Source organism: Brachycentrus maculatus, unplaced genomic scaffold (assembly GCF_059751285.1).
Source record: "Brachycentrus maculatus isolate JH-2025_06_01 unplaced genomic scaffold, ASM5975128v1 h1tg000086l, whole genome shotgun sequence".
Classification (NCBI taxonomy): Eukaryota; Metazoa; Arthropoda; class Insecta; order Trichoptera; family Brachycentridae; genus Brachycentrus; species Brachycentrus maculatus.
In genome coordinates, this window is record NW_028280840.1 from 556,122 (window position 1) to 580,476 (window position 24,355).

The 24,355-nt window shown below is 32.0% G+C and overlaps 1 protein-coding gene across 1 annotated transcript; it reads left to right on the forward strand.

The window, feature by feature from the left end:
* The first annotated feature begins 394 nt into the window (after positions 1 to 394).
* Positions 395 to 24,347, forward strand: Phlpp (PH domain leucine-rich repeat protein phosphatase). Its single transcript, XM_088257641.1, has 7 exons — positions 395 to 1,443; positions 3,492 to 3,709; positions 10,590 to 10,888; positions 19,954 to 20,107; positions 20,909 to 21,067; positions 21,302 to 21,455; positions 21,780 to 24,347. Exons 1-7 carry the CDS (start codon positions 828 to 830, stop codon positions 24,272 to 24,274), a joined length of 4,095 nt encoding a protein of 1,364 aa, XP_088113767.1. The 5' UTR covers positions 395 to 827; the 3' UTR covers positions 24,275 to 24,347.
* Positions 24,348 to 24,355: the final 8 nt, after the last annotated feature.

The window sequence follows — 24,355 nt, forward strand, 5'->3', positions numbered from 1 at the left end:
TTGATAATAGTTTTATTTTGTATATATAGTACCCGAAAACCCTATAACCCTTGAAATATATCTCAAATCGTATCTTGTCGGATATGTAATATTTACTAGAATAATTTGGCTGCCAGCAACAGGTAAATACTGGAATGAGTTTAAACACACCGTGGGAAAAAATGGTACCTGCACATTCATATTATTATGATCGAGTAAAACGCTTCCTGAGGCCACCGGAAGAAGGGAGAATAAAGGGTTCGGGCTGAGTCACCGCACCTTCTTCCACTTCCGGTGCTAAGTGTCCAGGGGCCAGGGACACTAGCGGCCGGCACCTGCCGTAAGCCCCTCGCCCCACCAAAGCTCCTTCTACACTTCTACAGCCCTCCGGCTATAGGACTACTCGCCTCGTGTCAGTATGCACTGGACATACAGAGGAGAGGGGTCGCCGTGAATAGTGAATGGTTTTGTTTATATCGTGTCTGCGGCGGCCCAACCTGACTGCTCTTCTGCTTCAATGCATGGGAATTTCGGATCAAGTTCTCTCATTGTTCTATTGTTGTTCTTACGTCAGTCGAACGTTTCGCCGGTTGCGTGATAGTGAATGTTTTAAAAATATAAACAAGTCAAAAAGTGCTTCAATTAATACACAAAAAAATAGATTTAATTTTGTTTGAGACTACGTTATAAACCTACAGTACAAATGCCAGTGATGATGTTCCAAGTGTGTTTATATCTACCGAGTATTGCTTACTGCACCGTGCAAAATATGCTTGATGTAAATAATCGAGCCGGAGAAAAGTGAAATTTGTGTCTTACGAGATTCTCAGAGAAATCCAACCGTCGAAATGGTCTGCAATACTATAACGACGATCGGTAGCGCTGTGGGGAAGGACGACCGAGGAATCGACAGGAGTCGGGGTCCGTCAGTAAGAAAGAAATCTTTCAGGAGATTGGCTTCCACGCGAGGTTTAAAATCGATTTCCCACGACGACGATCTGAATGAGAAAAATCCTGAACCAGAAGTGCAGGAATCCGGTTGGGTTAGAATATACGCGGGACCCGATCCGTTTGCCGATATGAAGAGTCAACTCCTTTTTCTGAACCGAGATACCAATATTAAATCTGTGGAGAAGAGTTTAGCTCTTCCTGGTAGCTTGACTGTTTGGATACAATACGGGAGTGGAGAGTCTAAGAGGCTCACTGAAGAGGAGTGTCCTCTACGGTTACAGGATGACTTCTTGATGAAGCTCGGATTCCACGATTTGTCACGTAGATCTCGAATGGGCATCGATCCTGATCTCAGGTTCCTCATAAGGATCCACGGAGGACCTGCCGCCCCTCCCGCGGGGTTGCCCTCCGCACCCCGAGCAGCACCCCTACAGGTTCTCAAAGGACTAGTATTTCCTAATTGGAAACGTCGACCTGTTGCTCTCGTCGGATCCAAACTACTTTTATATCCAGGTAAAAGTCGGACAATTGTGTCTTTGTTCATTATTCATACCTACAAACTTAGAGTGAAATTAAGTAAGAGTATTAATTGTGTGTACATTATAAAAACAATCGTATAATTGAACAATTATTATAATAATCCGAGCAATGGACACTTAAGTATTTACTTTCGTTTATTTTTATTTTTTTGATGTTACTTTATTTACCTTGCTATCGGCGTTATGTTTGGAGAGATTAGGTAAAGCTGTAATCGTAATGCGATATAATGGTATTCTCAAAAACGATCGTTTTTTTATTTTTATAATATGAATATTATAAAAATTAGAGCACTAAGAGTCCCTGTACTCTTTGACAGCAACGGATTTTTGGTGTGTGTAACTTGTTTGAAACTGAGGTATTGTAAATAAAGTATGATTAAATTTAATAATTAAAAACAAATACCGCGAGTCCAACCTAAATAGGTCATAATTTTAAAATTTAAATATATTTAATTTTATTTAAACTTCATGAACAGAAAATAAATAAGTACATTGGCGGGCTTATGTATTTATTATTTATATATGAATTATGTTTTCATCTCTTATACCTGTGTTCGCGATATCTAAAGGTATTGCGTTTATTAAGCTTTTTGTTCTGAAATGAGCACTTTTCATCATTATTTCATTCTTAAAAAAAATATCGCTTTGACTGAAACGAAAAAAAGAAAGGCTATTGTCTTTATTTAATTTACCCAATCCTGGATTTTTTACCGGTTATCTTCGTTTATTTATTTTTGTACTAAGCACTGAGCACATCACCTCAAAAGGCTCGTTCATAATTTTTTTTCAATGTTTTAAAAAAATTATATAGTTTTTTCGTCTTCCACTGATGTTTTTCAATGGATTTTAATTAAATCATCCATTTTGGGATTGCAAACAATACCAATGTAACCATTTAATACATGAAAGTATTGCATCAGAATAATTTCTTAACTTAGTAAAAATAAAACTAGAAATTTTCAAATATACACATTCTCAAGCATGCGGTCTGTTAGGGTAGGTACCTACATATACATATACTAATAATCTAGAAGGTACGTATAATCTGCATACCGTTCAGCTACCGAGGAGAGAAAATTAATTTAATCCAATTTCTAATGCTGACATAATATTTTTCTAGAGAAAAAATGTAATTATTTAATTATCAACCTAATTTGAGATGCGTATAAAAATGTATGTGCATGGTCATGTTTCTAAAAAAAATACGAAGGGTCTGTAGCGATAATGTTTGAAATTAACTTATATATTTTTAAGCCAGATATGGTAAACCTTTTTTGTGTTTTGATAAATACACAAATAGTTCAATTTCAAACTATATTCGTAGGCCCAAGGGCCCTGTTATTAAATATAGTCATGGTAGAGGTTCGAACCCTAAAACTAACTCACAGTCCGCGACACTGACCACGGGACCTAAATCCGATTTTTGAGACACCAGGAGAAATAATTTGCGATTAATTAGTTTATTTTCCGTAAAATTTTATGCGTTTCACATATTCATACACACATTTAGGGAACACTTAGGCGACAGACGAGTGATAAAAGTTAGAGTTTTTTCTTGATAGCAAGGAATCTTGCAAATTGTAATACAAAAAGGATATAATACCACACAATAATAAAAAAAATACTATAAAAAACCTTAAAACAGTAATACTTATCTGCAAATAGATTTACCCAATTTTCTATTATTATTATTAGTGCAGAATATTTTTTATACTTATTTGAATAATTCGCCAAGCCTTTGTTTTGAATTTAAGCTAGATCAATTTCTATTGGATCACCAGTGAATAAAAAATAATTATAATAATAAAATAAAACGTATAAAGTAAAACAGTGTCACATTTTTAAAGTGTAAAAACTTTTCTTTCCAATAAACATTTAATAGTCTGAAGTCACCACGATTGATCGTATTATTGAGGCCATACGGTATAATATATATAACGTAAATATAGAGAAATAAATTAATGAATTTGGAAAGCTGTTCAAAATTTCCGGAATATTATTTACAAAAATCTGTTTTTCCAGGCAGCTTGGATGGTCCCCCAGAAGTAGTCGAGTTAGGGGGCGGGGAGGTCGAGCTTCGGGGGCCCCGCTCTAGCCGCCTGGTGCTCCGCCTCACGCCGCCCCCCGCGTGCCCCACACCCCCGCCGAGATCCAACAACCCCCCACAAAAGGACAGACATGTGTTCCTGGGATTCGACCACTACTGGGAAAGAAATTTGTGGTTCTCGTGGATTAAAGAAGTAAATATACATGATTTTTTTTCTAACAATATGATTTATTGGAGAAACATCGTTATTAATACATTGTTGGCGGCCGGGTTTTTCATCGACCCGGACACTAATTACTATATTAATTTGGGTCGTATACTAATCACAAGTAACCGCAAACCCAACTCCAATGTATACAGTGTTTTTTTGGCGTCTCGCGCTTTACCAAAATAAAGCAAATAGAACACTTCGCTCACTTCTTTCAAGAACTTCGTAAATAAAAAATAATTTTTTTTCAGGAGAACGTTTTTAAAGTTTAAAAATATAATACAATATATTTAAAATATATACTAAGCCACTTATTGAACTTTTTACTGTGCAACATATCTTTTTAGGTAAAACCTGAAGGTTTTTTCTCCACTTGAAAAAATGAAGTGCATTAAAAAAAATAATTAAACAATACCTTTTCTTCAAAATGCAAAAACAACACTTTTTCCCTGTAGCGGGTAAATATTAAGGTCAAAATATGCCTCTTTTGCTGGGATATAGTACATTTTCTGGGCATTACGAAAACATGCACAACTGAAAATTGACGATTTTTGATTTATGACGTTCTTGAAAGGAGTGAGCGACTTATAAGCGTCTCACGCTCTATACCAACAGTATGGTAAAGAAGCCTTTAAGCGTTTCCCGCAAAAGAAAGTGTTAAATTATATTAATGTATTAAACTTTACATTTTCAACATAATAAAATACCTAAACGAATCGTTGTAAATTAAATGTCAGCAGCTGTCGGACTTTTTTTTTTACGTGATGGCTTTAAATACTCGATGTATTGAGATTATTCGTTGATGTTTTTTTTTGTCAGGAATTGAAAATAGCATCAAATCAATGATCATACTATTATTAAAACAATAATTGATTTAATGATGTTTTACGGTATACTTATATCTATGATGATGAAAAGTCTGAACATCTAATCCTTTATTATTGCTTTTACGTTCATAGTCATCTAAAAGGCATCTTTTAAGACCATATTTCTTTATTAGTAGATTGAAGGAAAAAAGTGAACATCTGTTGGTTGTTCAATGTTTCATTCGGTGAAAAATTTTGTAAGTACTTGGGTGCTTGCATAAAGTTTGGTAATGTTTTAAAAGTTCCTCGCTAGGTGTCGCTCAACTTGATTTATTTTCTTTATTACACTGTTAATTCCGACCGACCATAGATGGATGTCGCTGCACGTTTCTTTACAAAGCTAAGAATTTCAATTACATTTTATAATATAATAAAAATATATTTTTTAAATATAATACGAATAAATAAATTATAACAAATAAATACTCAAAATAATTTTCAACCTTTTTCCCAGAAAAAAATCGTAAATTTTAATTAATGGAAAAGCATTTTTTTTTACATTCATACCCTGTATGAAATGGATTTAGGCGAACATATTCAAAACATTCATAACCAAATGTCAGAAAAATAACCTCCTATTAAACACGTAATTACATTTTTTAAAATGAAAAATACTTATTTTTACCACTTTTAGTGAGTTTATTTTATGACGAATAGTTTCGGAAGCTATGCTTTCATCTTTAGGTCTAAATGTAGACTAAAACATAATTAATAATTGACTATTCTATAAATAAATGTTATGGGCAGGGGGGTTAGTCAAGGGAGTGGAGTTTGAAAATAAAGGAAAAATGGAAAGCAAAGGTGAAGAATTTTGAAACAATACATTAGTTATTAAATTGTTATTAGAATAAGTTTTTTTGGATTCCTTAATTGTTTAAATAATTCATAATTTGCCCTTTGTGTGGTACTAGGTGTAATAATATTAGTTTATTAGAGTGGAATGAGTGATTTGTATCTAATTATGTGATTTGCAATTTCCGAAAAATAATTACTCACAAGACCGCTTTGGTGTTCTTTAACTCTAATCTTAAAATTTCTCGCAGTTTCGCCTGTATATTTTCTACCGCAATCTCCACACAAAATTTCATAAATACCACTTTTTTGTAGTATATCTATTTTTGATTTTGAGTTATCGAGGATTTTACTTATATTATTATTAAGTTTATTTATTACTGATTACTGCGTAATCGTAAGGCATGTATGACTAGATGTATGAATGTGAAGGAAGCTAGGAGTGTGGGTATGTCAGGACAGAAGAGTGTGGCACTCTATCTCTCTGCCTCTATCTCTGTCTCTGCCTACCCCCGCGGATAAACAGCATGGTAATAGTAGTAATAAATATAAAGAACTTCCATATCAGGCATACCGAAACCTTAACGTTTTCAATGGCTTCTAAATAGATCTACCACTAGTTTCTAGACAAATAATTTATACAGTTCAGTAAAGCGGATTGCTTGTTAACGTATCGCGTTTTATTTACATTTTAGCCTGCGTTCTGCACATCTTTATGTAATTTTATGGCACGTGACACGGTAAACGATCATTTAACAAGCTGCGTTTTTCTCGTAGTTCTAATCGGTTAACTCAACAGATTGCCTGCGTTGAAAATATTGAAATCTGAATCGCAAACTAATTGTATCAAAGTGTTTTGACATACTTCAAAAGTAATTTTTCCAGTTAACTATCGATGATTTTACACGCGATTGATTTCAGTTTCCAGTATTGCATTTTATTAATTTAGTTATTTTTTTTAATCCACATGCTATTTTGAATTTTTTTTTAAATTTAAGTTTGCTTGGTAAATACCACTGTTTTATAAAAAAGTGGTGTTTAACAACTAAAAACTGGATATTATCACAAAATGACAGTCAAATCAACTAATTAAACTATTTTCATACCTAGCAAAGAAAATTCGCTTTTCATTATTCTTAGTGATATTTTATTATGTTCATTATATACATGATGCATGTAAGAGGGGTTACTTTCCACATATAGAATAAAACTATGCAATAATATATATAAATATTTATATATATATATATATATATATATATATATATATATATATATATATATATATATATATTATATATATATATATATATATATATATATATATATATATATATATATATATATATATACATACATATATATATATATATATATATATATATATATATATATATATATATATATATATATATATATATATATATACATATATATATATATATATATATATATATATATATATATATATATATATATATATATATAAAAAATATATAAATATATATATATATATATATATATATATATATATATATATATATATATATATATATATATATATATATATATGTATATATAAATATATATATATATATATATATATATATATATATATATATATATATATATATATATATATATATATATATATATATATATATATATATATATATATATATATATATATATATATTTATATAGATATATGTATAGATATCAAATTAAATATATTGCATCACCCCGTCATTTATGATAATTATTACTAAAAATATATCAAAAATAATTATATTAATTAATGAAATTTAAGTTGAGTAGTAACTAGATGACGCGAAGCTTGGTTTGAAAAACATAAGGAACAATAAGGTGATTGTAACAGCAAATAATTTTACCTGTAACATTACGATTTTATGTCATTGATTTTCTTTAACCAAAAAAAAAACCCGACCAAAACAGGTATCTTTTTTATTATTAGGAAAATTAATGTAAAAATAATAAAATTTCATAAATATTTTGCAAGTGGAAAACTTATAGAAAGTATTCAACTCGAGAAAATTTGAGTTTTATCGATAGTATAGTAATTATCATTATTAACTTTCTTAAAATTAGCACACCGTATCGAGAAATTGAGCATAATTCATATCAAGACATTGTGCAAAAATAAAATGAAATTCTATTACAAATTTACGTTAATGTGAATTTTTACTTATTCTTTGATAATTAAATTCCTGTATTCTACCTTTTTAATTACTTCTTATAATTAATTGATGAATAAAAATGAAAACAAATTTAAGGTATAACACTGCCTTCTATTGCCTATATTCAACCATAATAGTAGAATTCAAAACTATTGTATAAAAATAATTTCAATATCATCGCTATGTACTTGTCTGTTTGGATACCTCTAGTACGTTTTACATTTGATTACTATAATTTAGTGATTGTCTGATAGAAATCGTAAGAATATGGTATCTGTTACTAATATTTTAGTATTTCAGCGAATTGATGATATGATAGCTTTGGGGTGTCAGGATAGTATTTCGAATCGAACTCTTCAGAGATCATTGTCTATTCGTTGTCGATCAAAAATACATGTACTCTCAGCGTTGATGTTCAATTTCTATACAATTCGTTATTCTAACAGAAATATATATTTGTAGAAGTGTGTAATAACTCGTGATAATAATTTAAAGGAAACCCAGGCTACACCCGTAGACATAACTGAATGAGAGTACCTACTTACACTTACACATAATAGTAACATTGCTGATGTTTATATGAAGACACATACTGTTTAGTTGTCATTCATTGCTGTGACATTCACCTTCATGAGTTGAATCAGTAGAAACATAACAGTTGGGAAGAGATCTATTCTTCCATATCTTACTCGGTGCAACTCACGATTATATCGAATTAATTTTATTCGCAATAGCAATGTACCAACGCGAATTAAGTTATATTGTACAAAAGTTTTTAAATATTCCGACTCCTTAAAAAAACAAATGTGCTACCAAAATATATTGCTTTTTTCTGAATTTTATAGCAGAAAGATGATGTGTTAATAATTTTGTGCAATCACATAGTTTTATAAAACTACACATTTTGTTAAAAATCCTAAAGTCATACACAAATCTGACAATTCAAATACAATTTTATCGTTAACTGCATAATATTTAAATATAAATTTCAAATAAAAGATGTGATATTCGGATAAATAAATATAAATCACTTGTTCAAAATATTTCAAATTAATGCAATTATAATAACTAATAACTATAATATAACTATAATAACTAATCCAAAGTTAATATACTTTCTTATTTTGATCATGGTTAAAATTCATAGCGTCAATAAATAAATTGTTATCTGTATCTATGAGGAACTACGTAACTTTTTGTTGTGTTTGATCTCCACGTATTAAATCCAAGATTAAAAAATATTATATGAACCAATCGATTAGACGTTTGATATAAAATATGCATTATTTAACAATTGATGAATTATTGTTTAAGGCAATTTGAGGAATAGGTGCTGATTAGAAAGTTGAAGTGATGAAAATCAAAGAAAATATTTTGGATGTTTTCTGAAGTGTGAAATTGATTGTTACTCAAATCCTTATCGAAAGAGATTCATAATGTGTATTTGGTATTGTGTATTTTCGCTATTGTATGCAAATTACATTTTTATTATTTTAGACAATGATGGACCAAAGAGAGAATATTTTACTCAAAGTGACTGTTAGGAGCATTGACTTCGGAAATTGATACATTTCGTTTTATGTTATATTGCTTCGTAAGTTTTCAGTGAAGCTATTTCATTTTTATTATTTTATTTAATCGTAATATTTTAGACTTGTGTCAAAAACTTTCGTTAAAACGTTTTCTTCTGTTAATTAACGGATTTATTAGAGGTGTAAGTACAATGACTGTTGTACATGGAGGTACTATTACCCAAGTTGAAGAATTTCCTCGAAAAAGCAGCCGGCTACGCGGAGATATAGTATGAGTATGTTATTATCCGTTTGCGCGGTGCATGTCGAGCGAATGAAGATGAAGTCGCGTGTAACATTCTCGGAGTGTGATGACCTCAGCATCATCTCAGGGGTAGAACAAGATTCCTTGGAACCTATCCTCACAACGAAAAAACAGGTGCGTTGGTCAAAAAACTCCAAAAAGACCGTATTTTATTTAATATTAACAAGCAAACAAATCTGAATAAAATTGGAATAAGTAAGGTAAAAAAATACAATTTCCTTGTATAATTAGGAAAAAATAAAAGGTGTATGAAAACCATTTAATTTAATTTTTAAATAATAATGATAAAATTTTAAATAAAAGACAAAAAAGAATGCTATATATTTTCCTTATATGAAAATTAACTTACGAATCACAAAAATACACCATTGTGATTTTTTTATTATTTTGTTTGATGGAAATATATTGTAAGGAATGAAACAACGAAGGTCTTTGGAAAATCAAATTCTCTTATTATAAATTTATTTCACTGGCAATAATAAAATTAAAACAATAAATAATTATACTCACGGAGCACATCCATTTTTATGATGTTATTTTAATAAATATATACAAAATATATTTATGTATATATATATATATATATATATATATATATATATATATATATATATATATATATATATATATATATATATATATATATATATATATATATATATATATATATATATATATATATATATATATTTAAATATATATTTATATATATATACATATATATTATTTATATATATATATATATTATATATATATATATATATATATATATATATATATATATATATATATATATATATATATATGTATATATATATATATATATATATATATATATATATATATATATATATGTATATATATATATATATATATATATATATATATATATATATATACATATATATATATATATATATATATAATAACAATAAAATAATGTATTATACGCCAGATACGATTATACGATAGATACGCCACTGCTCCGTGAATGTGATTTAATTATAAACAATGCATGAACGCCAGCTAGTCTAATCACTTTTTTCTTTAATTTTTAAAAACATGTATCGATATTTTAAAGAAACGAATTAAACCCCTAATTATTACAAATGTATATGTACAAATGTATGTAGTTATCAATAACAATATTTTCATGTATTATTTTTTCAACAGGCGACCCAGCACCACCCCTGTACCCATAAACTGGACATCGCAAAAGCTGGTTTCGATGAATTGCCTGATGAGTCCTTACTGCACCAAGGACTAGAAGAACTAATTGCCGGACACAACTCTTTGGGGAAGGGTTCCTTGGAACTCCTTGGAAACTTGAGAAACTTACGAACAGTAGAGCTTGACTCTAACGGGTTCAACACGATTCCAGAAGTTTTGCTAACCATGACGTGTTTAAGGCTATTAAACCTGGCTAACAATCATATAAGGAAGATTCCCGATGGAATTGGACAACTGAAAAAGTAAGTTATTTTATTTCAAATAAATATAAAATAACAAAATTTTTAGTGTATCCAAATACTTGGTCATAAATCTGGATTATCTTTAATTAGGAGTCATAATTAACTTTTTTTTATTTACAGGGTTTACGACCACCATAGGGCTTACGATCATTTTAAGAATTCGAATAATGTTTTCAATCATTAGTAGAAGTGGTGAATGTTACACGTGTGTAAAGTGATTACTTAAACCAACCTATGACGGTCGTAAGCCCTGTAAATGTCCAGACATCCATATTCTTCTTCATCTATGTTGAGTTGTCAAATAAATCATATAAAATATAAAATTATTCAATATATTCATAAAAAGACAACGGAAAGTTCATGGCGTTCATGGCATTTTATTAAGGTCTTACGTATTTTTTTCATAAAAATCTCTGGTTTATATAACTTGTTTTAAAACCAAATAATTGGACATCAATTTTTGAACCCGCCCCGTCAATTATCGTTTAGTTTGGCATTATAAGACTTCATATCTCAACAAAGATGAAGAAGTTTTTGAGTAGAGAATAAGCCTGGACATGTAAAGGGTCCATACTCTTATTATTTATTGGAATGAACTCCTTTATCTCACATGCGATATTAATAATAAAAATATTTCTATACAATTTGCAAATTCTCCACTGAGAGTGCTACCATCAGCCGATATTCGAAATCTGTCAAAATTATAACTAAAATAAGAAAATAATGCAACAACAGTACATTAATATATATTTTTTTTAAAAATCATGCTTTAGCAAATATGAATTTTTAATTATAGGCAGAATCGTGAACGTTATATAAGTGTATAAAGTGATCGATTAAGCTAGCCAAATACCAGGTTGTAATCCCTAAGATGGCCAGATTTCCATTTAATTTCTACCTTCTCGTATAATGTATATTTTTTAAACATTTTGATAACAATCCCTCGCAGGGTTAACTCCGGAATTCGTTATTTTAAGAAGTATATTATGCAATGTAATTCCATATTATTTTTCAATTCTAGCATTTAGGACTTAAATAACCAGCAACTTTGAAGCCTCCACCCAATTTCCCATCAATATATGAATAATATCTACAGTGATTTTTTTAAACCAATCGTTTCAAACAATTGTATTTCAAATGTATATTCTTAAAATCAATTACAATTGTTTATTTGTTTACTGTCTGGCGGTCACAAAAAGTCAAATAGGCCTACATGAAATTTGTTCATTTATGGACGGTAATTTTTTTCAGTGTATTTTCAGGGGTACCCGTTAGTTAGTACTTAAAAATAACAAAATTTTGATGGTTAATGTTATGATTCTACGTAGTTAGAATGACTCGTGCCTCCCATTTTCCACTTCGTCAACGGTCTACTGCCCTTGCGAGACGGTATGAGTCGGTGTTAAGACTATAATTCAAAAACTGTCTGATTCGGAATGAAATTTCGAAAGAACCAATGCAAAAAGTACGCATTGTTTCCAAAGGACTGGTTTAAATCCCTTACTTTAAAACCCCCTTTTTTCTAGTTATTCAAATATGACGAATCCTTAGCGTTTACCAGCATATCCGAACCATCTTTTTCTGTAACGTGTGACGAGGAAGTCGCCTAGAGTATTTGCACTTTACTAGAATGTTATTGAATATCTGTCATTAATAATTACTGGCATTTAAAAGAATTACTATGGTTTTTCGAATGCGCACGTAAACACTTGTTTTCAGCATGAGCAAGAAGGTATTTTTGCCATCTACAAGCAAATCATACCACCTATCTATATAGGTACTATTTGCTTGCACCTTTCAGAATGCAAACATTTAACCAATGCTTTTTGCGCTTGATTAAACGTTTGCATTGCAGTTTCAAGTATACTAAACAATTTTCCCAAAACTTTGTATGTTTGTTATAATATTTAACTTGGAATATTAACCAAAAAAAAGTATTGTACATATTGATATTTGTATGTACGAGATGAATGTATAAAACGCATTTATACGGGTAAATAAAAAAATCCTATTTTAGGTATTGCAAAAAAATATGAAAAACTGTGGTTGACATAAAAGATGTCATAAATATTTATAATACATCAAAGACATTTATTAATGACGCAAAAAAATAAACGAAATACATTTGACAACAGGATTGAATACCTACTCCCATAAATTTCGTGCCAAATTGCATATTTTCTGTCGATATTTATTCCTGTATTTTCGTAAACGTACGTACATTATCGTCATACTGGAAATTTTCGTAAGAACTATTACGTAATATTATGTAGACTTCTTTAATGACCGGAAACTGTAACCTGTAAAAATGAAATCATTCATTAACTTACCAAATATCCTGCACATATGTGGGTACATGTTTTGAAAAGATTTTAACGATCTCAAAATTATGGCAAATTATTTCCACCATACTGATTCTGATCTACGAGCAATACTTATCCAATGCCTAAGAAGTTTCTAAAATATTTACGAAAAATGTTTATTTCGGAAAGAAAACAGTGAAAAATAAAAAAGAGAAATTGATTCTCAAAATATAAAAAATCGATATTAAAGTTTTGAGTGTCTTTTAAAACAGTCGTCAAAAAGTAACTAACCAGTTATATAATGTATTATCAATCATTTATAATGATGCCACAACTTTTACTCATTCAATTGAATTATTTATTTGAGAATAGAAAGAGGGGTCTACATTTATCAAATAAAACATGTTTGTGTGATACAATACAATAATACATTACGCAATGGTATTATATCAAGAGTAAAACAAAAATTTCTTACGGATAGTCAAAATGACAGCCCTTTGAATTCCCACAAAAAAACACAACTATCTGTCAAATAAAGAATATCAGAAATATTATATCAAGTAAGATGAAAAAGGTAGCAAGATAGTGAGGGTGAGCAGTAGGAAAATATGGAGGCGCCGGGATACATAAATCAACATATATGTATATGCATATAGAAAACTTATTGGTAACCAATCTACGGGGAACAACCCTAAACCGATAATGCGCTGACTGGTAGACGCTGACCAGGCCATTGATTCCAGACATGTTTCCTACGTAGCGTACAAAAAATTAGACTTTACTTTTGATTGTTAAAAAAAATAAACATATAAATAATGTTCTGTGACATTAATTATCTGACAACCGGATTCATGGCTGATTTTTATGTGCGTTAGAAATAATCATCGTTAGAAATAAACGTCCAGGGTGAAGTTCAAGTTCTCCAGTGCGTAGTTAACGCATTTCTAATACCACCCCTAAAACAGATAATGAATTCGATATCTTTTCATAAATTATTACACAAACAACTATGCATATATGCCCCAAGTCATAATAAAATTGTAGATTAACGATATATTCTTAGATATACCACTTTTATTTGAGAATATTCCATCGGAGACGGATAACAGCAGCGTCCGGTGGAAATCAGAATGCATAAGGTGGAACGGTCATCGTCTATCAAGACACAGTCACTTCATCAACGGAACCAAACCTTCATACTTTACAATAAAAAATGAAGAAGGTATTAATAAGAGCTTTTTTACGTCGAAATGCGGTGATTTGTGAAGTTGCGTTATACGATTACTGGTAGGGCGGCGGACTCGCCGTAGACTCAGGGGCTATCGCCATAACAGTTCTATCATTACTATCAAACTGGACACCATGTTTTAGGAAGAATTTGAATTTGGGCATAAAGAAATTCCTTGTTTTTTCAGTGATTCAAAGTAGAATAATCTTCAATAAAAGTGAGAAAACTGCTAAATATTTTTACGTATTGTGAATATAAAATACTCGGAAACAATAATATATTATAAGTAAATTATTCGTATGTGGTGAAAATTAGTGACGTGATCTTCTCACATAAATTGCTTCACGTGTGGTGCTTTATGAAATCGTTACAACGGTAAATTGAACAATTACCCTAATTTGGATATTTTACATTTGGTAATTAAAAATATTTATATTTTCATACAATTTTAGAACGTGTTTATAATTTGTTCATATGCATAATAATAACATCCCCATAAGTGTAAGGATTGATTACATTGTTTTTGTTCCGGTTGATTTTTTTTTATAAATAATTATATTTATTTGTAGTAAATGACAACTTATAGAATTCTAAGATGCCATTACTTTTAAATAATATTTTTACTAAAAACTTCATTTATAACTACTTTTATGAAATTACGGATTTGATTTTCGGTTGGGTCAAAATAAACGTCATTGTTTTCCAAATTACTTGGTTTTGTGTCATTAATCATATTTTATGAATATAAGCTTTGGAGTAGTCAAATCACTGTATACTTAAATAAAAATTAATATATATTTTTTCAAATATTTTGAATGAGAAAACATTGAGTAATGATTATTAAAATATTTATAGACGCAAAAAAATGAAACATAGTATTGAATAATATTTATAATAAAAAAAAAAAACACGTATTAAGTACTATTTTACAATTTAGTTACCCGAATGTTATGTAAAAAAACTATGCTATAATTGTTTTATTCAAAACAATTATATTATATCAAACAACTAAATTTTTCGCAAACAATGTTAAAAATTGACAAAAGATTGCACATGTTTCTTTAGAATGCACCTTTTTTCAATGCTAAAGCATTGAAAAAAATGTGCATAAGTATAAGGATAATTTTATGGCTGCGTAACCACCCATTTGATATCGAACATGAACCACATAGTACAACTGTAACTATTGGGTACATCCTCGCGCTCGGAGCGTGCAATGATTCACAGCTATCCAATTCAATCTGCTCTGAAGCTGAAGCTGAACCACACCACGCATTAGCAATTTCTTAAATGGAGAATCTCCATTGAAGAAATTGCAAATGCCTGTTGTTGTTCGCGTTCGCTATGAAATTTTGCCTTAACTAAACAATGTGTTGTTCAGTTTCCATAAAAGAGGGATCTCATGAGAAGGGTTAAGAGTTTGCCGGTGGACTGTCCCCGATGACTCACTGTCGAAAAACTACCAAGAGTATCATAATGGTATGTTGGGGCTTTGAACAAGCTGCGGCCTTTTTTCGGGTGCTGTGATTTTTAAAGCGATTCATTATTGTGTTTCGCTGATGAGCAGTCATCAAAGAAAAACCCAGGTTCGTTAGAGTTCTTATATGGTGCGTTTGTTGATGGTTTTCATGAAACTTTTTTGAGTTGCATTCTAAGTTTTTTTTATTTATTTTTTAAATGAGAAGAAAAATATTTGTGTTTTTATTATTTACAAAAATACTTCAATTCAATACTATTTCTATGAGCCGAAGCGGCTCATAATTAGAAATAGGTATCACGACCCGATACATTTGTTTTTTTTTTGCATTAAGGATTGTCATTCTTATTGTATTCTATGTGTTGAACGAGTAAAGTTTTGATTCGAATATATTTAATGGGGTAATAGGAACCGCATTAAGCTGAAGGGAGGGAGTTTCACGGCAGGGTGAAGCTTTAGCTATAAACCAATCTTATTAATGTTTAAATTTATATATTATGTCCATAAAATTAGTGAATATATTGCACTGGTAATGATTATTAAGAATATTAAAATTAAATTAGTAAAAATGAAGTCGCGGGCGGTTGGAAATATAAAAAAAATTAATTAAAATGCGTATTCATGCTTGTGATTTTTTTCAGTTGAAAGTGTGGATCTGAGAAAGATCAAAGTTCTTTAATCAGGTCCGAAATAGGATGAGCTTTCAATGCCTCAAAAAAATGGCCAGTATCCGTTAGGGGTAGCTGAACGTTTACCCTTTACTTGTTCAAGTATACTACTAGTATGTACTGCGACTACATTATATTTAAATCTTTCCGTATAAGTACATATCAATTTAGAATTATTTAATCAACATTTTCTTACTGTAAACTTTCCTTTATAAAAAAAACAAAGATAAGAAGGTGAATAAAAATGGATGTAGAATTTAAACTGCTAAAATGCCAACTTTATAAAAAGCTGTATTTCAATAATCAAATTAAAATGATGAATTACACATTGATTGTGTTGATATCTATAAATAAAAATCGAATGTTTAATTCAAAGTTATGTTATATTAATACCGAATGTATAATGTTCGAGTAGTTTACAATCCTTGTCCGCCTCCTTAGTTTAATAGTCACCACGCTCGGCTACCATACTTGAGGTCCCGGGTTCGACTCCCAGAGGGGTCAAATAAAAATAAGTGATTTTTTTACTCTAATATTTATTTAATATTACCCTGGACTGGTGCCTGAATCGGGGGGCTGATCACCTTTCCTTCATATGTTAAACGATCAAGAAAACACTGCATTTATATGATGCAGTACCCTATGCACCATCGGGTGCGAATAAAGGTTTGAAAAAGAATAAATTTACAATATGCTTAATCCGATATAACTCTACAAGTGATAATATCCTTTTCCATATAAAAATACATTCGGGACGCGGATCTGACTTGGGAGGATGCAAGGGAGCTGGCAGCCCACAGAAAAGCCTAGAGACAGTTTGTGGACTCTATATGCTCCACGTAGGGAGCGGATATGGTTTAATATAATAAAAAAAATAACACTTTAAAATACTATTCTCCTCGTAATACTAACCTCCTTTTACAGTAAAAAGTATTGGGTTCAATTAAACTATCATGTTTTAATTTTCCTAATCAAATATTACGAATGTTAAAATTAAAGTACGTTTTCATTTCCCGGTGGCTGTGGAAAGGGAAAACCGAAGACATAAAGGTTCGGCCACAACGCGGTGCGGGCATATCTCAGGCGTGTGGTCGATGTTAATCAGTCGAAGTATTGGCCAACCGCGGCCCGCATGCGCACTGACCGTTGCACGCTGCTCTTGCAAAACGTGAACCATCTCTCAGCCAGCTAACTAACTAACTCCCATTGTTTGTGGCTCATATCATTCTTCGTTTGTTCATTCTTGCACCTCTTCCAGTTACTTCCACTTTCATTTATATGGCAGATTCCGTCACATTACGTAAAAGGCAATTTCATTGTAGCGTTCGCGTAAATGATAGTGTACTAATTAGAAACTATTATTTATTTTGTTCGTTAACACTACTCCCACTAATTTACAATTTCGTAATTTAAACGCTTACTTCAAAGAATGATATTTTATGCATCTCTTAATATTTAAAAATCCAGTAGATAAGTCTTATATTACATTAATGTACTTATAATAAAGAGAACACATTATTATGATTTTTGATCAAATCACGACGCATTCCACTGTAATCCTCAAAGATTTGCGTTAGTTAGTGAAAATGTTCATGATTCGACGAAATAACGAATAAATAAAATAATCGTATCGTTAATTCAGGTTAATGACAGGCGCCGTGGGGTAGTAGGGTAGACGCTCGGATGCGAAACTGGCGTCGTGGGTTCGATTTCTGCCAATTTATTATTATTTTTTTTTAATAAAAGAGAAATATTTGTGTATTTATTATTTACACAAATATTCCAATTTCAGACTATTTATGTGAGCCTAAGCGGCTCATTATTAGAAATAGGCATCAAATTGTCGTAGAGTGGGTTCGAACCGAGTAACTCTGACTTAAGAGTCCGCGACACTAACCGCGGAACCACAACCCGACACAAATTAATTTATGAACTATTTATCTTCAATTGGTCTGGGTGTTTTTGATGAATATTTTTACATTTACCTCCCCTGTACTTCCTATCCTAACTGCAGACAAGCCTCTTAAAGTATGGGCTTTGCTGGTTACTCTTTTTTTTAAACTCATTTTTTACGTTTTCCTTATAGGTTGCCTAAAATAGTATGCCGTGTCGGGTTGTGGTCCTGTGTTTAGTGTCGCGGACTCCCAAGTCAGAGTTTCTCGGTTCGAATCCACTCTACCACAATTTGATATCTATTTTTAATAATGAGCCGCTTAGACTCACGGAAGTAGTATGAAATTGAAATATTTGTGTTAATAATAAAAACACAAATATTTCTCTTTTATTTAAAAATAATAAAAAATGATAAAATACAGGAATACAGAAAAATAGTCGAACTCCGGTACAAGCACCGGTAGCCGCAACGGCGAACGCACTCTTTATGATTCACGGTGATTTTTTCAATAAATTAGCGTCATTTTTAAGGTCAATTTTTGCGTCATCCATCAGACCGAGCATATACTTGAAAGAGTAGAGAAATGCAGCCGATTTGCCTCGGGAGCAATATCTCTGAAGTCATAGATGGGTGTTGATATTTTGACATACCTTTGCGTATTATTACACTTTTTAGCATTTGTCTAATTGTACGGACAACACTATCCATTCATAAAAACAGTTCGTCTGCCACTGCGTCCAACACTTGTTAGGAATCTAACCTTTAGGGGGAAAGGTATTAAGAAGTACCAACTTTTATTTACGTGTATAATATTAATCGTTAAATGAAGCTTTATTTTGAGTACATATGAAATACGAGCAAGTTAACTTTATATTTGAGCAATACTTTAAATTTGAGAAATTAGTTAACTCTCAATACTAAAGTACTTATCTTGCATCATTATGTGGGTCAGAATGCAGTAGGAGAAGGACAATGTTGCCAATCTGGCCATAACAATTTTGTTTATTAATTTGTATCCTGTTGATCTCATATCTTTTGATGTTTTTAAATTGAATATGTTTTTCAATTAATTAACAAATCTATTTTGAGATCCGGTTGCCATAAAATATTAGAATTGGATAAGATCAACAATTTAATTCACTATGCCGCTACGGATACAGTACGTAGTTACACATCACCAGCAGTAAAAATAAACCGGGTATATTATAAACTTGGTCTCATTTTTACGGTTCAAAATATAATATAATTGGTACCATATAATTCTGATGAAATCTTGTGAAAAATTCTAATGGACTTAAGACTATATTAGCTATCGCGAATTTTGTACCAAACATATTTTGATTCCTTTTGTTAATTTTTCCTTATTAATTCTAATGGTAAAAATCAGGAGATTTTCAATAATCGCTTGATTTTTAAATGGACTGAAATGGGACATACATATACTTTTTTTATATTTTTAATAATTTTGTTTAAGACTTTTAAATATTATTTATAGTTTGGAAGAGCTGATCCTCGCTGGAAATGAAATATCCCGGCTGCCTGAGCAGCTCCAGCAGCTCAACTTCCTGAAGACATTGGATCTTTCTCACAACCGACTTCAGACCCTACCTGTATACTTGAAGGCAGACATGCGGACTTTAGGATTATTGGTTTGTATTAAGTAAAGTAAAGAAGATAATTAGGAATTAAAACCATCTCAATTTTTTGTATGTATGTAGAAATAACATTCACGATTCTAATCGTAGTGAAGAATATTTTTGTTGGGATACAGGGAAAAAACATATTTTTCATTTTGTTTATGAATAAAATGCCGTTCAATTTCAAAACTAAAGAATGTTCTCAAAAAACAACAAAGAAAACACTCTTTTATGATATAAATGATGGTTGAAAAAATAGCACATAGAAATTTCTGACTTGAGAAGATATTTTAGGAAATATAAAATTAAATTTTATCTTGGTAGTGACAGTAAAAAAAACATCTTTGTCAAAATTTGTTTTTAACCACTTTTTGGTACTTCTTTACAAAGGTTTCATAGGTTTCTTACATAGGTTACATAGGTTTCTTTATATAGGTTTCAGCAAGCACCTTGTCATCTTGAGGGAAGGATCGGTACACACCCATCCCTGAAGATGACAGGGTGTTTGTTGAATCCGGTTGGAAGAAAGTGGTTAAAAACAAAATTTTAAGTTTTTTTCTACAAAATGGTTTACTTTGTATAATAATAAGTATTTTATGGTTGAAAATGGTTTGAAATAATACAATTTGGTTTATTGGTGAAATATACTTACACAACGCCAACTTACTCGGGTTATTGACTATAAAAATTAACGTTGGTCTGTTCTCGGGACAATATTGGTCGACTCTCTGGGCCACCGTTGCGTGAAACTATGCGTTCCTCTTCAGATTGAAAAAAAAATGAAATTTTTAATTAAAAATGTTTATTTTAAAGGACATCCACAACGCCAGAGTGGATAGTATGAAGAATAACTTCTGCCAGAATGGAGTCATCTCAGGGAATAACCTGAGCAGTGAAGAGGTTCGTCCTCTCAGCAGAATAAACCTTCGGGATAACCAACTTAAGGGAAGCATTATCCTGGGCAACTACGGGGTAAGTGGCTACGGCGGTATTTATACTTCTAATATTATTCTATTTACAAGTTTTCATTTGAGAGTTTTTATCTCTATTTTAATAGTTTTCATATGAATATTGATTGATAATGATTCATTATGACTCATTTAAATAATTAAATGATTAATTTTTTTCTCAATGCGTTACTTCCGTATTAGATTATTTTATATCAGCTAATGTAAATTACGTAAATATTTTTACTTACCATTTCAGAACTTAACTCAACTTGACGTCAGCGAAAACTGCATAGAAAAGCTCGATTTGAGTGCATTGGGAAATTTAGAAGTGGTACAATGTACAAAGAACCAACTACAAGAAATATTTCTCAATGGACGTTGCCTGGTATCACTTGTTGCCGATTATAATAGTTAGTTCCTTTTTTTATGTCTTCTATTTTAAACTCTTCTTATTTTTTCAAGAGCAATGTGTTTATTCGTTTTTAAAATATTTGACTCGGGATATGTTTTTATTTTTACTATAGACATTTGCTTTTTTTTGTCTTTCTGATAAACTCGATAGACATGACAATCGCTGTGACTTTTTATTTATAATTTCTAAATTATACATTCAGACAACTGATTTATTCCGCGAAAATAATCGTGTACCCACCATTTTGCTGGCAAGGAGAGCGCTCTTCATACTTTCATCAATCGTCCAACCATTTATTCATACTGCATTATTTAATTTACAGAAATTGAACGACTTCACGTTAAACCTGCACCGTCACGATTGCAGCACATGGATTTATCTCATAACGAATTTACTACCCTTCCCGACTGGCTAGGGAGCTGTCACGAATTAAGAATTCTATTTGCAAATCACAACAAGCTCACAAGCTTACCCGAGCATTTATTTTGCAGCGAACTCAGTTCTCTTCACACCCTTCGACTCGGGTACAACAAACTCCATACACTGCCGTCTGTACCCAGATTACGTATACCCCTGCAGGAATTATTTTTACAGAGCAATTGCCTGAAGACATTACCGGCAAATTTTTTCGCCGCGTGCGACCAACTTAAGTGTCTGAATCTGACAAATAATCGCTTATCTCAGTTACCAGGAATACCAGAACCATTAGAAATCGAAAAACTGTACTTAACGGCCAATTGTTTAAATGATAATGTAATGGAAACATTGCGCAGTTTCCACTGTTTAAGGGTGCTTCATATCGCTTATAACTGTTTGACCGTTTTACCGGAACATTGTATAGCATCGTGGTCGGAAATGGAAGAATTGGTTTTATCTGGAAACAACATAAAACATTTACCCAATAATCTAGCAGGACTCCACCATTTACGAGTTTTAAGAATACATTCGAACAGACTACAGAGTACTCCGACTTTTGCATATAGTTCTTCTTTAAAAGTATTAGATTTAGCGCATAATGAATTGGACGTTATTAATTTAGTATCGCTTGTACCTAAACAGCTCAAGTTTTTAGATTTATCGTGTAATGTCAAATTGAGAGTTGACCCAAAACAATTTCACATGTACCGATCACAAAGGCCTATGAGTTTGGTGGATGTCTCGGGTCAAAACAGGCCTTCTCTTCCCACTCAGCCGTGGCCAAACTACGAAGGAAGCGAAGGCAGTCTCGAACCTCCGTGGAAAGTCGGTTTTTCCGAAACGTCCGGAAACAAATCACAGTTATGCGTAACTCAACTCCGTCTCCCCGCTTTTTGCAACACCGAAGGTCTTTTCGGAATGTTCGATGGCGGTGAAGATAGCGAAGTACCGAACATTATCTCTAAATCGATCGCTAGAATTATTTTAGAAGAAAGAGCTGTCAAAGAAACAGCTAACGATTACATGAAGTATACCATTTTATCCGTTCATAGAGAGTTAAAAGAAAAGGGACAGAGACACGGAGCTTGCGTGACGTTGTGTCATATATCCAGAGTCAAACCTCAGCAAGAACTAGGGTTCGCGCCGACACCGCGGCGGTATGTTCTCCGCGTGGCTAGTGTTGGTGAAGCTACCGCGGTATTATCACGACCCTCGGGACCGATAAAGCTAACTCCTCAACAAACATTCCAGCGAGTTGGATATGCCGAAAAATATCCGCATATAGTACCGAATCCCGAAATCATTCAAGTCATTTTACAAGAATCGGACGAATTCCTTATAATAGCGAATAAAAAAATGTGGGATGTAATTGACGTAGAATCGGCAATCGAAGAAGTTAAATCGGAAGGAAATGTTATTTTGGCCGCCAAAAGACTTCAGGATTTAGCTCAGAGTTATGGAATAGAAGAAAACTTATCAATAATGATTTTAAAATTTAACGGGCCCGGTTCCGACGTCGATCAGTTAATGAAGGAGTTACGGCACACGATCAAGAAGAGCAAATCGATGGCTAATAATATTACTCCCACTGTTTGTCAAACTGGATGCTGTTGCGAATATCAATATAATTGCTGTCACAGTGTTAACCAGACCCCTACCAAACCGCACGGAAGTGATAGATCTTCACCGAGCGGCCAAAGTGATCAAACTACGGAAGTACTTTTGAAAACGGTACAAATCAATGCGGAAAAACAAATCAGTGATTGCCCAAAAAATCTGAATCACTATTTGAGTACTGCTAAACTCGGAATCCCGAAAGCGCCTCAACCTCCATTATTTATTCAAGACAATGGGATGCGTAAAATGGCGAGTGAACGGCGAAGCTACAGAGGGGTTGCGAGGGCTATTAGGGCACGTATAGAAGAGCAGAGAGAAAATGAAAGGGACGACACGGATTCAGCCGTCTCGGAGGAACAATTTAAGTGCTGGGAGTACATGCTCGAGCAAAACACCCAGCTTTTATTCGACAAAGAATTAAATACCCTGTCTAAGGGTTTTACGCGAAACCCGAATGCCAATTTGAGAAACTTACGGAACCTATCCTCGAGTAGTCCCCAGTTGACAGTACCGCCTCCACCGCAGCCTCCTCCGCTCGCCAGGCACTTCGGAAGTGCTAGGTCTTACAATCCTATGGCTTTCAAACCGGAAATGCGCTTCGGTTCCGGAAGGTCTCACTTGAACGGAGGACCGCACGCGGCTTACTTCGGCTCGCTACAACGGTTGATGCCTTACAATTTGGAATATGACTTCGCTGTCATCCAAGAGCGTGGAGCGCAGGACTCGTTGGACCAAGATGGGAGGATGCAACAATATTGGGGAGTAGCTACCACTGAATTATAGATAACACATATGTTAGTCGATTAATTAAACTTAATTACAATTATAATACGATACTATTGAAATAAGTGTAAATTTTAAAAT